The sequence below is a fragment of the Alosa pseudoharengus genome, unplaced genomic scaffold (assembly GCF_046254945.1).
Source record: "Alosa pseudoharengus isolate Yale_2024_CS ecotype anadromous, Long Island Sound unplaced genomic scaffold, YU_APseudo_1.1 YU_APseudo_1.1_scf_20, whole genome shotgun sequence".
NCBI lineage: Eukaryota > Metazoa > Chordata > Actinopteri > Clupeiformes > Clupeidae > Alosa > Alosa pseudoharengus.
Genome location: NW_027468664.1, coordinates 14381144 through 14393853, shown reverse-complemented (window position 1 = coordinate 14393853; position 12710 = coordinate 14381144). Strand labels below are relative to the sequence as shown.

At 42.2% G+C, this 12710-nt stretch overlaps 1 protein-coding gene and 1 long non-coding RNA gene across 5 annotated transcripts in view; one reads left to right on the top strand and one right to left on the bottom strand.

Moving 5' to 3' along the window:
- Positions 1 to 4868, top strand: part of etv6 (ETS variant transcription factor 6) — a 29032-nt gene extending 24164 nt beyond the window's left edge. For all 4 annotated transcript variants that reach the window (XM_076296625.1, XM_076296624.1, XM_076296627.1 and 1 more), the window contains exons 4-9: positions 73 to 207; positions 1948 to 2646; positions 3033 to 3175; positions 3554 to 3654; positions 3975 to 4101; positions 4297 to 4868. In XM_076296625.1, the coding sequence (XP_076152740.1) occupies positions 73 to 207; positions 1948 to 2646; positions 3033 to 3175; positions 3554 to 3654; positions 3975 to 4101; positions 4297 to 4335 (1244 nt within the window). In that variant the 3' untranslated portion in view covers positions 4336 to 4868. The remainder of the gene's footprint in view (positions 1 to 72; positions 208 to 1947; positions 2647 to 3032; positions 3176 to 3553; positions 3655 to 3974; positions 4102 to 4296) is intronic.
- The window catches only part of LOC143136127 (uncharacterized), a 263743-nt gene that overhangs the window by 125287 nt on the left and 125746 nt on the right, over positions 1 to 12710 (bottom strand). The gene's annotated exons all lie outside the window — the stretch shown is intronic.

Below are 12710 nucleotides of genomic sequence, written 5' to 3'. Positions count from 1 at the left end.
ATATACATCTTATTTGCAAAGGTCCCCATACTGAACCTTGTGGTAATCCATTGTGAACCTTGTCATTCACAGGCGATGTTCTCTATGAGCTTCTGCAGCACATTCTGAAACAGAGAAAGCCTTACATGTCCTACCCCTCCATCTACTTTCCTGGCAACTCCTTCCATTCTGTCTCAGAGGCCGAGCTACAGCATCCAAAACTGGAAGGTCAGTTTACAAGTTTATCCTGTTATGCTTGGGGTGATAATTTAGTGAAATGATTGATGTGGAAGACAAATATTGTCTCGTTGTAAAAACACTATCATTCCTTGTGGAAACTTTCTATGGCCACAAAATCAAGAAGATTATTGATACAGTGATGTGTAATCATGATAAGATTATGATTGGGGATCCCCTTGGGGATCAATAAAGTATCTATCTATCTATCTATCTATCTATCTATCTGATAAGATTATTTCTTACAGATGTGATGATGTGCATTGTGTGAACATGTGTTTATAATAGAGATGGAAGATTATGTTGGTTGGAATTAATGAGAAAGATAAACGAATCACAGCAGTTTCTAAATACATTTATACAGCTAGCAGACATCTTAATAATTTTTCTCTTCTCTTGTCATCTTCTGCTGATGAGTAACCTAAATGCATGATTCTGTTTTGGTTTAATTCAATTTAATGAGGGAATCTCGGACAATCACACGCTATTAGCTTAGCCAACAACCTCGCCACCTCCTTCCTTTTAGAAGCAGCCATGTTTTACATGTGATTAACTTGCACACAGAGCAGACGGCAATATATAACTAGATGAGTATAACTCAGATCACGTCCAAGTCTTCAGATCATTCTCCTTATCTCAGTCGGAGTGTTTTCTAAGTGTGATTGGTTTCTCTCCGGTTATACAAATGTGACCTGTGTGTACAGTCAGAGTCAACAGGTGGATGTGGGAGGGTCGGGAGGAATGTGTGTGTGTGAGTGAGAGGAGGGGTGTGGTGTTGGTGTTGGTGGAGAGGTGGGTGTGGTGTGGTGGGGTGGGAGTCTAAATTCCAATTTGGAATGTTGACAGAAAACCTGTTCCACAAGGAAGTGCACCTTCCTGCATGTTATGCTTGGCCTTTTTTTTAAACTTTATCTCTCTTTATGGTTCAAGGAGTTTGAAGTGTACAAACAAAAACCTCTTCAAATGAATGGTTTGAAAAATATACATATCTTAGACAACAAAGACCTGTATGGTTTCATTATTTGTGCCGCTGTTATGACAATAATTCAATACTAAGAAATAGGGATGATGAGAGTTCCTGGAGGAGATTATTTCCTCTTCAAAACAGATGGGGGAAATTCCAGGTGCAACTTCTGCAATATCTCACTATTGCAGTAATGAAGTTTAAGCGCCATCTACTGGTAGTTTATTCTTGAATCTTGCACATCATTCCCATCATTTGAAACTGATATGATGGGTCATTTGTATTTATCAATGACAGCTGTTTGGTTTGTTTAATTAATTGATAAATGACTGAACTTAGTAACAAATTGAACTACATAGTATTTCTTCATAGAATGCAATCTTCATGGCCACGTTCTCTTTTAACAGACTTTGTAGAGGGATTCCTGTACAGTATACACATTAGTGAAATGGGCATTGAAGGCCCTAATCATAAAAGCCACAGCTGTCTGCCACTGCTGTACACCATTCCAGATCGGTGGCAGAGACAGCCTGTGCTTTTTTCATTTCCTAGTTGACTTTTAAAGGTTGAAATCTTAGGGCCGGTTTGCCAATTAATGGATTACATCTAGCACTAAACTAGAAGAAAACTCAGTGAAGATCTCCTTTGAATGTAAGTGATTACTCTTAAGATTACCGGTAGTAACCCCCGTAATCCATGTACGGGAAACCGGCCCTGAATCTCAAATTCGTCATTTCGCTGAAAAAAACTCTTGTCTGTGACTGCAGAAACGGTACGGCGAGCTCCTCGAGGACCAGACGGACCCCCCCAGCACCCCCCCACCATCGAGCTGCGCCACCGGCACCGCTCGCGGTCGCCCCACCTGCACCCAGTCCCACGGCGTTCCCCACCCTCGCTCCTCCATCCTCAGATGGGCTTGGCCGAGGACTCACAGCAGGCGTCTTCGCAGCTGCCCGACAGCAACCATCACGCGCCCGAGGACCTGTACCCGCTCTCCGTGTCTCCGGCGGCACCTGCCAACGGGCACTGCGGGCCTGGACGCGACTCCGGAGCCGTCTCGCGGGGGGTCAGCAGCAACAGCCCTCACAGCGGCGGGCATGAGGAGCCGTCACCCTCGCCACGGGTCATTCAGCTGATGCCCAGCGCCATCATGCACCCCCTGTTGCTGAGCCCCGGCCGGGCGGGCGCCGGTGGCGACTACCGGCATGGCCGAGCGGCCATCCACGCCCCGGCCCATGAGAATGAGAGAGACGGGCACGGTGGCAAAGGCGCCTGGCACCAGCACCACGCCCTCAGCGCATCCCATCACCCCCACCCCCACGCACACCAGCTGGCCCAGAGCGGGCATCCGCACCACCCGCACGGGCACCACCCGCACCACCAGGAGGAGGGCCGCTTCCGTAACCACGTCATCGTGCCTGTCTCGCCGCCCGAGGACCAAGGGATGCCCATTGGACGGATAGCAGGTGAGACTCTGGGGATGTGATGCCCCTGCAGAGAGGCAAACACCACACACACACACACACACACACACACACACACACACTCAGTCTCCGGCTCACTCATTTACACACACATTCTCTTTCTCTCTCTCTCACTCATGCACACACACACACACACACACATACAGTATACTCTCTCTCCCTCTTTCTCACACACACACACACACACAGAAACATACATTAGGCTTGACAGCATATTTTCTGCTGCAGGTGTCACAGTAAACTGTTACTCGGCTCTTATCTGTCTGACGCACCTTGATTCTCAGCATTATAATTGTCTAATTTGTTTCAGGCACTAATGTGTGTGTGTGTGCGCGCGTGTGTGTGTGTGTGTGTGTGTTCCTATGCAGACTGCAGGCTTCTCTGGGACTATGTGTACCAGCTCCTGTCTGATAGCCGGTACGAGAACTACATTCGCTGGGAGGACACAGAGTCCAAAGTCTTCCGCATCATGGACCCCAATGGCCTGGCCCGGCTCTGGGGAAACCATAAGGTACCAGGGCCTGAGCTGAGGGGATACAACAACTTCATTCAACTCAATTTTATTATTTATACTTATATAAAATATATGCTATACCATAGTCATTAGACAAAAAGTACCTCTGCAGAAACTTTCCGAGACGCCTCCAGTCTTTGTGGTGATGTAACATGCACATCGGATTTTTTATTAATACCTTTGTTTTTCTAACAGTGACAATGTTAACAATGTTTGTAGGGGTAACATTTAGACATTCAATGATAGACACATCCATGGGAGTAAAGCTTGGTACATACTTTTTTGTATGTAGCTAGAATGTATAATAGTGTGATGTACAATAGTGTTGATTCTTCAGTTAGCATATTGAGAAATGTCTGTCTGTCCCGAAAACAGAATAGGACCAATATGACATACGAGAAGATGTCAAGAGCAATGAGACACTACTACAAACTGAACATCATCAGGAAAGAGCCAGGACAAAGACTGCTGTTCAGGTAAGAAGCTCTCTCTCTCTCTCTCTCTCTCTCTCTCTGTATTCAGTATATGGTAATCTATGTATATATTCATGATGCAATGTACTGTATGTGTGGTTTATGTACATGTGTGCATGTGTTGATGTGCATGTGTGTGTGTATATAGTGTATGTTTGAATGCACAGTATGCATGCACATGTACACTGTGGTATAAACTTAAATGTGTGCATATGTACATACTGTAAGTATTTGTTTGTGATCTATGGGAGATTGAAATGTGTAAATGTGATCAATGTGAATTGTTATTACATAAAATGTTACACACACACACACACACACAGGTTCATGAAGACCCCGGATGAGATCATGAACGGAACGTCGGAGCGTCTGGAGCACTTGGAGTCGGACACTGACGAGCAGAACTATGTGAAGGGAGAGAGCCCTAACAACTCCGCCTGCACGCGAGAGGTACATATGTACGTGTGTGTGTGTGTGTGTGTGTGAGTGAGAGAGGACATACATAGATACATACATAGACTGCAAACAATAAGGATATTACCAGGATATTTGCTGTGGATATTTGCTGTGATCTATTCTTATGTTATAAGAACAAATCTCTTATCTTGTTAACCCCCCCCCCCCCATCCACTCCCATTTCTGTAGGAGGACTTTAAGCCAATTTATGTGAAGGAGGAGTGTTGAGAGCAGCGACGAGGAGACCTATGGACTGTTATACCACAGATGCCTCACACGTGTGAACAATCAGTCGCTCGGCCTGCACTGGTGCGAAGCACACCAACCTGCGCTCCCTTCTACTGGAGAGACAGAGAAAGAGAGAAAGGGAAAGAAAAGGACAAAAAAAAAGGACACCTGTGTTTTAGATCAAACCGCAAATCTTTAACAGATACCTGAGAAGTGACATGGCTGAAGAGCTGCAATGCGTTTTTTAAGGAAAATCTTGCTTCTGAAATGCTATAAGTGGAGAGAGAGGAACAACCTTTATTCCTTCTGCCTTGCTTGTACAGATGACCTTTAGTCCAATCAATGGATTCACACCTTTTTGCTGATTTGTTTTCCCCCTCAGTTTTTATTTTTATCTTGTGTATATTGAATGAGGATATGACGATTTTTGTTTTTAAAAAAGAGGGGTGGGATGTTTTCAAACTAATGCTGTTGTGACAAATGTTTTCTGAATCCACAAATTAATTTCTGAAAATAAATATTGTCACTCCTGACTGAGTCACAGTTGAGTTCAGTATCCACACAGATGTTTGCAGAGTAGGGAACACTACATGTTTACAGATATTTTAGCAAAGCCTTTTCAGAATGCAGCTCTCGCACAAATAATACTTAAGACTAAATAACACTGAAGTTAAATCGACAAAATATCCAAGGGGACCTCACTGACGGAACCGAGGTACTGAGGAAGTGTGTTGTCCACCAGATGGCGTTGTCGTTTTACGGACCTGTTCATACATGGGAATCGCATCGCCGTATATTACATCAACGTTGCCCCTGAGATCCTCAGTTAAAAAATAAAATAAACTGTCATTGCCCATATTACAGATTTATGTAGCAGAGGGATAATATAATTGATATCAAGAATTGAATGTGTACACACCACTAGGGTGCCAAAATTGTCTGGGTTAATCTGATATACAGCCACTTATCAGGAAAAAGACCCATAATAGGTGCGTCAAACTTTCTTCGCTCACGAGTGTGTGTGCGTGCGCGCGCTCGCGCCAACTGTTTGGCATGAGCATGATGATGGGGCGTATACCCATGGTGGGTATATTGTGCGTAACGGAGACGGAGTGCAGTTTACTGTAGGCTCGTGCGCGCACAGATCTCCTGTCACTTGAAGCTACACCACTAGCAGTGAACACATTCAGAAAATGGTCCGTCTCAAACAATGTCAGTTTGCGTGGTTAGGCAAAAATGAGTGAACTTTGTCGTTTTGAGTAAGACATCTCTACGTTTTTACGATTGTCATCTCTCCAAACGTTCCTAAACTCAAAGTCCTTAGAGGAGGCGGGAAGTGACAGCAACCCGCCAAGAGAACAGAGCTGTTGAAATCCTATCAGAAGTGTCAGAGGGAACAGTTTCATCCACTCTTCCTACGCATCGCTTGGAGTACACAATCCGCCGTTCATCGAAACTGGAGCTATTCTGTCAAAGTTCGGGTGATGTTGATGTCACACTCAAATTGCCGATTTGTTATTGTGCCCATGGATTATCGGGCGTTGCTCTGAAACCCTGGCCGGGATTGAGGTAATCCCAGGAAGCGGGACACCAGGTATATTTTATATTTTGAAGGTTGCTCAAACATGACCCATTTCCGAAGTGAGAAAAAAGGGGGAGGGAGAGGGGGAAATAATTCCGTAAACTCCTTACCATTGTTCATTGTTTTCTTGTCGTGAATGAAAATAATTATTCTGTAACTTCTGATCTGAATTGAGTGAGTGAGTCAAGACAAGTGATTGTCATGCCTTGGACACGGACAGCGGATTAGTTCCTTGGTATAATTCCTTGGTATAATCCTTGGTATAAGATTGAGACTAATTCATTCGGAATTTATAGTGTAAATGTCTTCGTGATTCATTTTTCTCCTTTCATACTTGAGTAGTGCTATGTCGGAGGCTAAACTTCAGGTGTTAGGACTAGGAGGTAAGGCAAACTGTTTAAGCAACAGATTTGTGTCATGAGAAAATGTGTTTCAAGACATGAGTGGAAAAAAAACAGTCCACGGCTCTACGTGTTATTTTATGCCTCCAAGCTATGTAATTTTACTCTAAAGATAATTACAACTCCGAAGATAACTCCAAATAATTGCATTTAAACTCCCAACTTCCAGTATAAACAGCATGTTTTAGATAATTTAGCATTTTTTTAATCATTCTGTTATGGAAACCCAAACCAAATCTATATAGGATATATGTTGCTTTTCTTTACTCTTCTGTTTCTTTCATGTGTTCTGTTTGTCATCTCTCTCTCTCTCTCTCTCTCTCTCTCTCCTGCATGTTATTTGCCACACATGTCAAAATGCCAATCAACCCAGGTGTGGAAGTTGTGACTTAAACCACTGGATTTTATACGTCTGGAATTCCAAAGTATTATCCTGATGGATCTTAGCCGAATATTTGGCTCACATGTCAATGGTGACATAAAACCTAGATGTGTTCTACATGGTTTATTATACTTATGTAGAAATATCTTCATATATCTTCATATATCTTCATATCTAAGTTCATGTGTTCACGTTGTGATTTTGTAGACTATTTATAGTTCTGCAGTTATTCTTCATCTTCTTTCCAGATGTTGTAGTTTAATGGGATGATTGACTTCCGGCCACTTCTGTCCCAGAAACCCTCCTTGATTGAGTGGCCTGTTCTCCACAATCCTGATTTGTCCTCCATCTCTCTCAACTCATTGCTTGCCTCTTCTTACTTTCTCCCTCTCTCCCTCTATATGTGTCTGCTAGTCTCTCTCTTCTTTCTCTCTCCCTCTCTTTCACACTCACTCTCTCTCACACACACACACATACACACACACACACACACACACAATTACATCCCTTTCTTTCTCTTTCCATCCTCACTCTCTGTGTCTCTCTGTCTCTCCTTCACAGTTGCACAGCACACACACACACACACAAATTCTCTCTCTTTCTCTCTCTCCCTCGTTCCTCCGCCTGTCACCCAGTTGCTGTGATCCCGTTTCATGGTGTCGCGCCGCCAGCGAGTGTTTGCCTCTGTCCTTGTGTTTATCTCCTCTCCCCGGCCCGCTTTTGGAGGGAGCCGGCCGGGGTATCTGCGTGTGGTCTGCTGGTGCTTTCTCAAAACGTGGTTATCCACGGACACACACACACACACACACACACACACACACACACACACACACACACTCCAACCACCGCTCCCTCACTCTCACACACGCATGCACACCCGGCTTCACACCCAAACAGATGTTCGAGTTTGCTCAGAAAAACATAAATCTCAGTTGAATGAGTTCAACTCTCAAGTTTTATATTATGTCATGTAGAAGAAATTGGAGTTGGATTAAAGTAAATATAGCAACATAATGCTATAGGTTTTTCATTTGTTAAGGCAGTCCGTGGCAATTCTAGTAAAAAAGTGATGGAGTGGCCAGGTTGGGGCACAGATTCAGAGAGGGTTGCCGCATAAACATAACATGTAAAAAGTAAAACAGTGCACATTAAAACCTTAGATTCAATTCTAAATTATGCATTATTAATAATCAAACTATTTTATGTAAAGAAGAGTTGAAAATAAGCAACTTAACGTATGCAGTATAGCAAATAACTTACATTTTTGTAGAGCATCTGAAGCACATAACATGGAGAATGACGTTTTTCCACCAGATACAGTATGGGCTACTGTAGATGTGGATGGATAGAACAACTTCATTACAGTAGTAATTGGTAGTTGAGCCCATTGACATGCATATCGTTGCAATACATATATACCCATAAACTCACATTGAGAATGACGGAAAAAATTACATGTGAAAAAAATCATAAATTTGTATATTTATTTATTATCTTGTATTGGAGAGGTTACGTCCTCCATGAAAACAGGTCAATGATAGTTGTTCAGCCATACAGTGGCACTTACAGTAACAGCTAAGCTGCCAACTCGAAACTATGACCACTCGAACCCATCTACGGGTGGACGTTGATGTATTGCCAGTCAAATATAAATTCTGATTTGGCTAATTTATTATTATTATTATTATTATTATTATTATTATTATTATGTATTCAGGCAATTTTCTTGAATCTGAATGGGTGGCCATCTGTCAGTCTGAATGGGCCTGGATTAATCTGGCATTGATGTTCTAGTGTGCCTTAGAAATTGTGCCTGAACATAGATGTAATGTGACATACATGCATGAAATGAAATATGGCCATCATAAAATCAATGCAAAACACTTTGGATAAGAAAACAATTCTTCAAGATGTTTCATGCTGACAAGGCCAACTATCACATCTCTGGTGGGGTGGCCTGTGCCCTCCGCCAGGTCCCTGCAGCTAGTCTTCATCATCTTCACATTCATTTTGATGGTATATGGCCAAATGCAGAACAGATTTTTTTTTTTTAAACTTATCGTACCCACAAGCCATCTACTATGTTGTGGATTTTATACAGTTTGGAATCCCCACAAAATTGAAAGAACACCTTTACATATCATGACTATTTCACTTAGCAATCTTGTGTTTAAAAATGTTAAGGTGTAGCAGACTGCCTCAAACTGTCTGAAAGGCCCGGGACCTCAGAGTGTTAATATGACTTACATTTGTGCCACTTTTATCTACTTAATAATGCTCGCAGTTCTTAATGGAAAGTCGGTGGGTTGCATGGAAAGTCTCTTTGACATATGCTGGTTACTGTTAAGCGTAATTCTAGACATACTCTGTCAAGACATGGTGTCACTGACATCAAGAAAACTCGAGTTCACATCACATCTGTCTCTGCGCAGAACCCATTATCAAGTCCATTTATAACTTTGCCTTTGCAATGTGCTGCACCTGTGCTTAGCACAGACTTCTACCTTTCTCAGGGATCGTTCCTTTTTCGAGATGTTCTGTTAGATCTTTTGTTCTTTTCCTGACTGACCCTATAACTGGACAAACAGAGAGCAAAGTGTTGCATGTGTGATTCACAGAGTTCAGGGATTCACATCTTTCCCAGGGACTTAGCGGGTGTGTTCGAAATGGGTAAAGTTGCTGCCTTTTAAGATATCTAACTGGGGAGCAAGGCAGCAAGTGCGGTTCGAAACCAAAAAAAACAAATTCTGCTGCCTTCTAAGATATCTTAGAATTCCCAAATAACGGTCATTTTTGGAGGCAGCATCGATGCACACTTCATGCTCCCTTCTACCCATAATCCCTTGCGGCAACGTCTGAAACAGCTGTGAAAGGTAAACAAACATGGCGGATGACATCGGTAATGACTGCTGAATCTGTTTAAAATGTCATTTGTGTGACCTTATTTTGCTTAAATTTGTAGATTTGAGATGAGAAATAAACAATTTACTCTCTGATTATGCCATTGTTGTAACCATTAATAGCGTCTGGTCTGATATATCTGCCGGCCGTAAAACTAATTTATACCGTTAGCCTGCTAGCTTACGTAAGCTAATTTAGTTTAAACGTCAGGCCTTTGCTAACGTCATACCGTAGTGTTAACCAAATATTCTAGAGTGCTACGCTCATTTTTAAAAGATGCATTTAATCCAGTCATGTCTAGTAAAACAGCTCTCCATGTCAATAGTATCTGTCTGCATCCTGCAATACTACAAGACACGCCCACTATCAGACACGCCCACTTCCGTGCCCTTGTTCTTAGGAATAAAGCTTGCCTTGAACGAAGCTCTGGCTCCTGACTCATAAACGTTACAATACATATAAACAAAACATGTAAAACCTAAGCTATTAAATACTCTTACATGAACCCACTAATTACTATTCAGGTCACAGCTGTTCCTATGTATGGTTGACTAAGATGCTTTTTCATGTGTTTTTTAAAAGTATTTTTTTTTTTTTTTTTTTAGTTAAGTCACTTATGGTATCCAAAGTGCATACTACTCCATTGTACTTCTTTCAGTTCTAATAGTTCAACATAGCCATGCAGCTGGGTTACCCGTGCGAGCAACCCCCTAATTCTTTCACACAAACATACGGATATTAAGGGCGTTTTTGGGAGGTAATCAGGAGGTGCAAACAAACGCTGCATAGCCATTGAGATCACATAGTAAGGAGCTGGCTCAAGGGCTATTAAAGTTTTTTTCTCGTGTTTAGTTGTAACATGAAGGCACAGTTTCTATAGCCATACATGCGTGTTTACTTCTTACTCCTTGGCTGTAACGATAACGAGCTATTTGACGTCTTTAGAACACTAAACATCTCGGAGGTGTCAATTGTTGAGTTACTCCACTCTAGATTTTTTGACATTAAATCACTCCTATGATGTATTGCTATTGACTATCCAAAGTAAAATGCCTGTTTTGAAGTTAACGGATGGTTAAATAACCAAATTTAACACACCTCCAAGTGGTGTGTGGCGTAGGTCTGCAACGCGGGTTTGTGCATGAAATAATAGTGGGATTCGAAAAGCAACTCGCTGACTTAAGTTTAATAGCCTCACATTCCACCAACGCTTTCTTATTTTGTTATTATTGCGTTAGCAGAGCAAATAGTCGAAAAACCATTCAACACTTGTGGTCGGCTAAAATTCCGGTCTAGCTAACGTTACTGTGTTCTGATACCACAGGTTTCCCGCCACTATATAGGCTAGTAGGCTACGCTTTTTTGTTTCCCAGTTTGCTTTTAAGATGCGTTCATTCAGACAGCTTATATGAAGTAGCTCTTGGGGGGCCTGGTCCTGAAATAATTCATAGATGATTGAAAGTAGTTTTTGGAGTTTAGCGTCGGCTAAATGCAGCGGGTACCAACCTGATGTTTCTTCCAACGTTAAAACAGTATAAGCGTTCAAACAATTCGTAAATAATGTTAAACAGTAGCACAACCACAAGTAGTCTGCCTCAGATCTAGAGTTCATTAAGCTTGTAAAAACAAAACATTCATTCTTGTCCACTTCACTTACCGACATCATCTTCTTTTACTTTTACCTACTTACCGACATCATCTTCACTTCTAACTTGTTTCTGTCTTTGCCTTCGAATATTAACGCGAGCTCGCGTGAACATTGATAACCGCGAAAGAGGAAGATCTCGCGTGAACTGCGATTTAGAAAAGTACAAGACACGCCTCCTTCTACAAGTTACGCCTCCGTCCTGCAGGACGCAGACAGACCCTTCTCCTCTATGTAGGGAGGGAGACAGTAGGTAGATGTCTTCCGTTTCAAACAGACCCAGCGTTGTGGTATACGCCTATATAGTCCACTGAGACATTTTCTTTCAGGATGTTCTGTTAGATCTTTTGTTTTTTCCTGACTGACCCTATGACTGGACAAATAGAGCACTCTCTTCAGAGGGGGGTGTGTTGTGTTTTTGGGTGATGGTCGTGTTCCTGATTGTGTTTTAGTCGGGTGCAGTACAGCTCTGAAAGTTCATGAAAGCTGCCTTTTTCATTCATCGTGACTCATCTATTTCTTTCTGTGGTGATCATGTCTTTTCTTTTCTTCCTTTTCGTTTGATCATTTTAGTATTTGTTTCATTTTTAAAGCTATATGGTCACAGATAATAAATCATTTCAATCGTATAAGCCATCACAGTTCAACTAATTATTCAGCATTCAATCATCGCGTGCATTCAATCCAAGTCAATTTATCATGCTGTGATTGCTTTCATCCCTCCACCATCAGAGGAAAGCTGTGCCCTGATTGGGTGGTCATGTCTTAATGCATAGCATAGAGAGTTAGGCTACAGAATGCATCTGTATGTCTGACATCTGTAAATACAGTTTGGATTTCAAACACAAAACAGAAGATAGTTACACTCAGCTCACTCACTGACTCTTGGGCATTTTTCGACCAACAGGGAGCTTGTTCTTAAACTGGTTCAGTTCAGAATGTTTTGAACCTGGCCCCAGCAGTGGCGCGACTGGCTGGGGCACCTGCACCGTATGCCAGCGACCCTGGTTCGATTCCCGCCCCGTGGTCCTTTCCGGATCCCACCCCGACTCTCTCTCCCACTCACTTCCTGTCAATCTCCACTATCCTATCTAATTAAAGGCATAAAAAGCCCAAAAAATATACTTAAAAAAAAAAAAGAATGTTTTGAACCTTGGTCCACATTTCCACCAGTTTTGAACGGAACCAAGGATACGTCATCAACAGAGGGTGTTGCGTCCATAAACAAAAGTTAATGAGATGCATAAACAGGAGGATGATAAGACAGTTGTCCCGTAAAAAAACGGCAGAAAATGCTAGTCAACAGTGTAGTGCTAGTTGACTAGTTTTGTTTACTCATGGTTGCAACAGTTCATAAGGAGGGGAAAATCATTTCTACCCTTTGAACGGTAGAATGACACGCAGGAAAAAAACAACTATATTTTGGCTCCAGCTCCCAACCAAAGTGTCAAATTCTGAACTGGT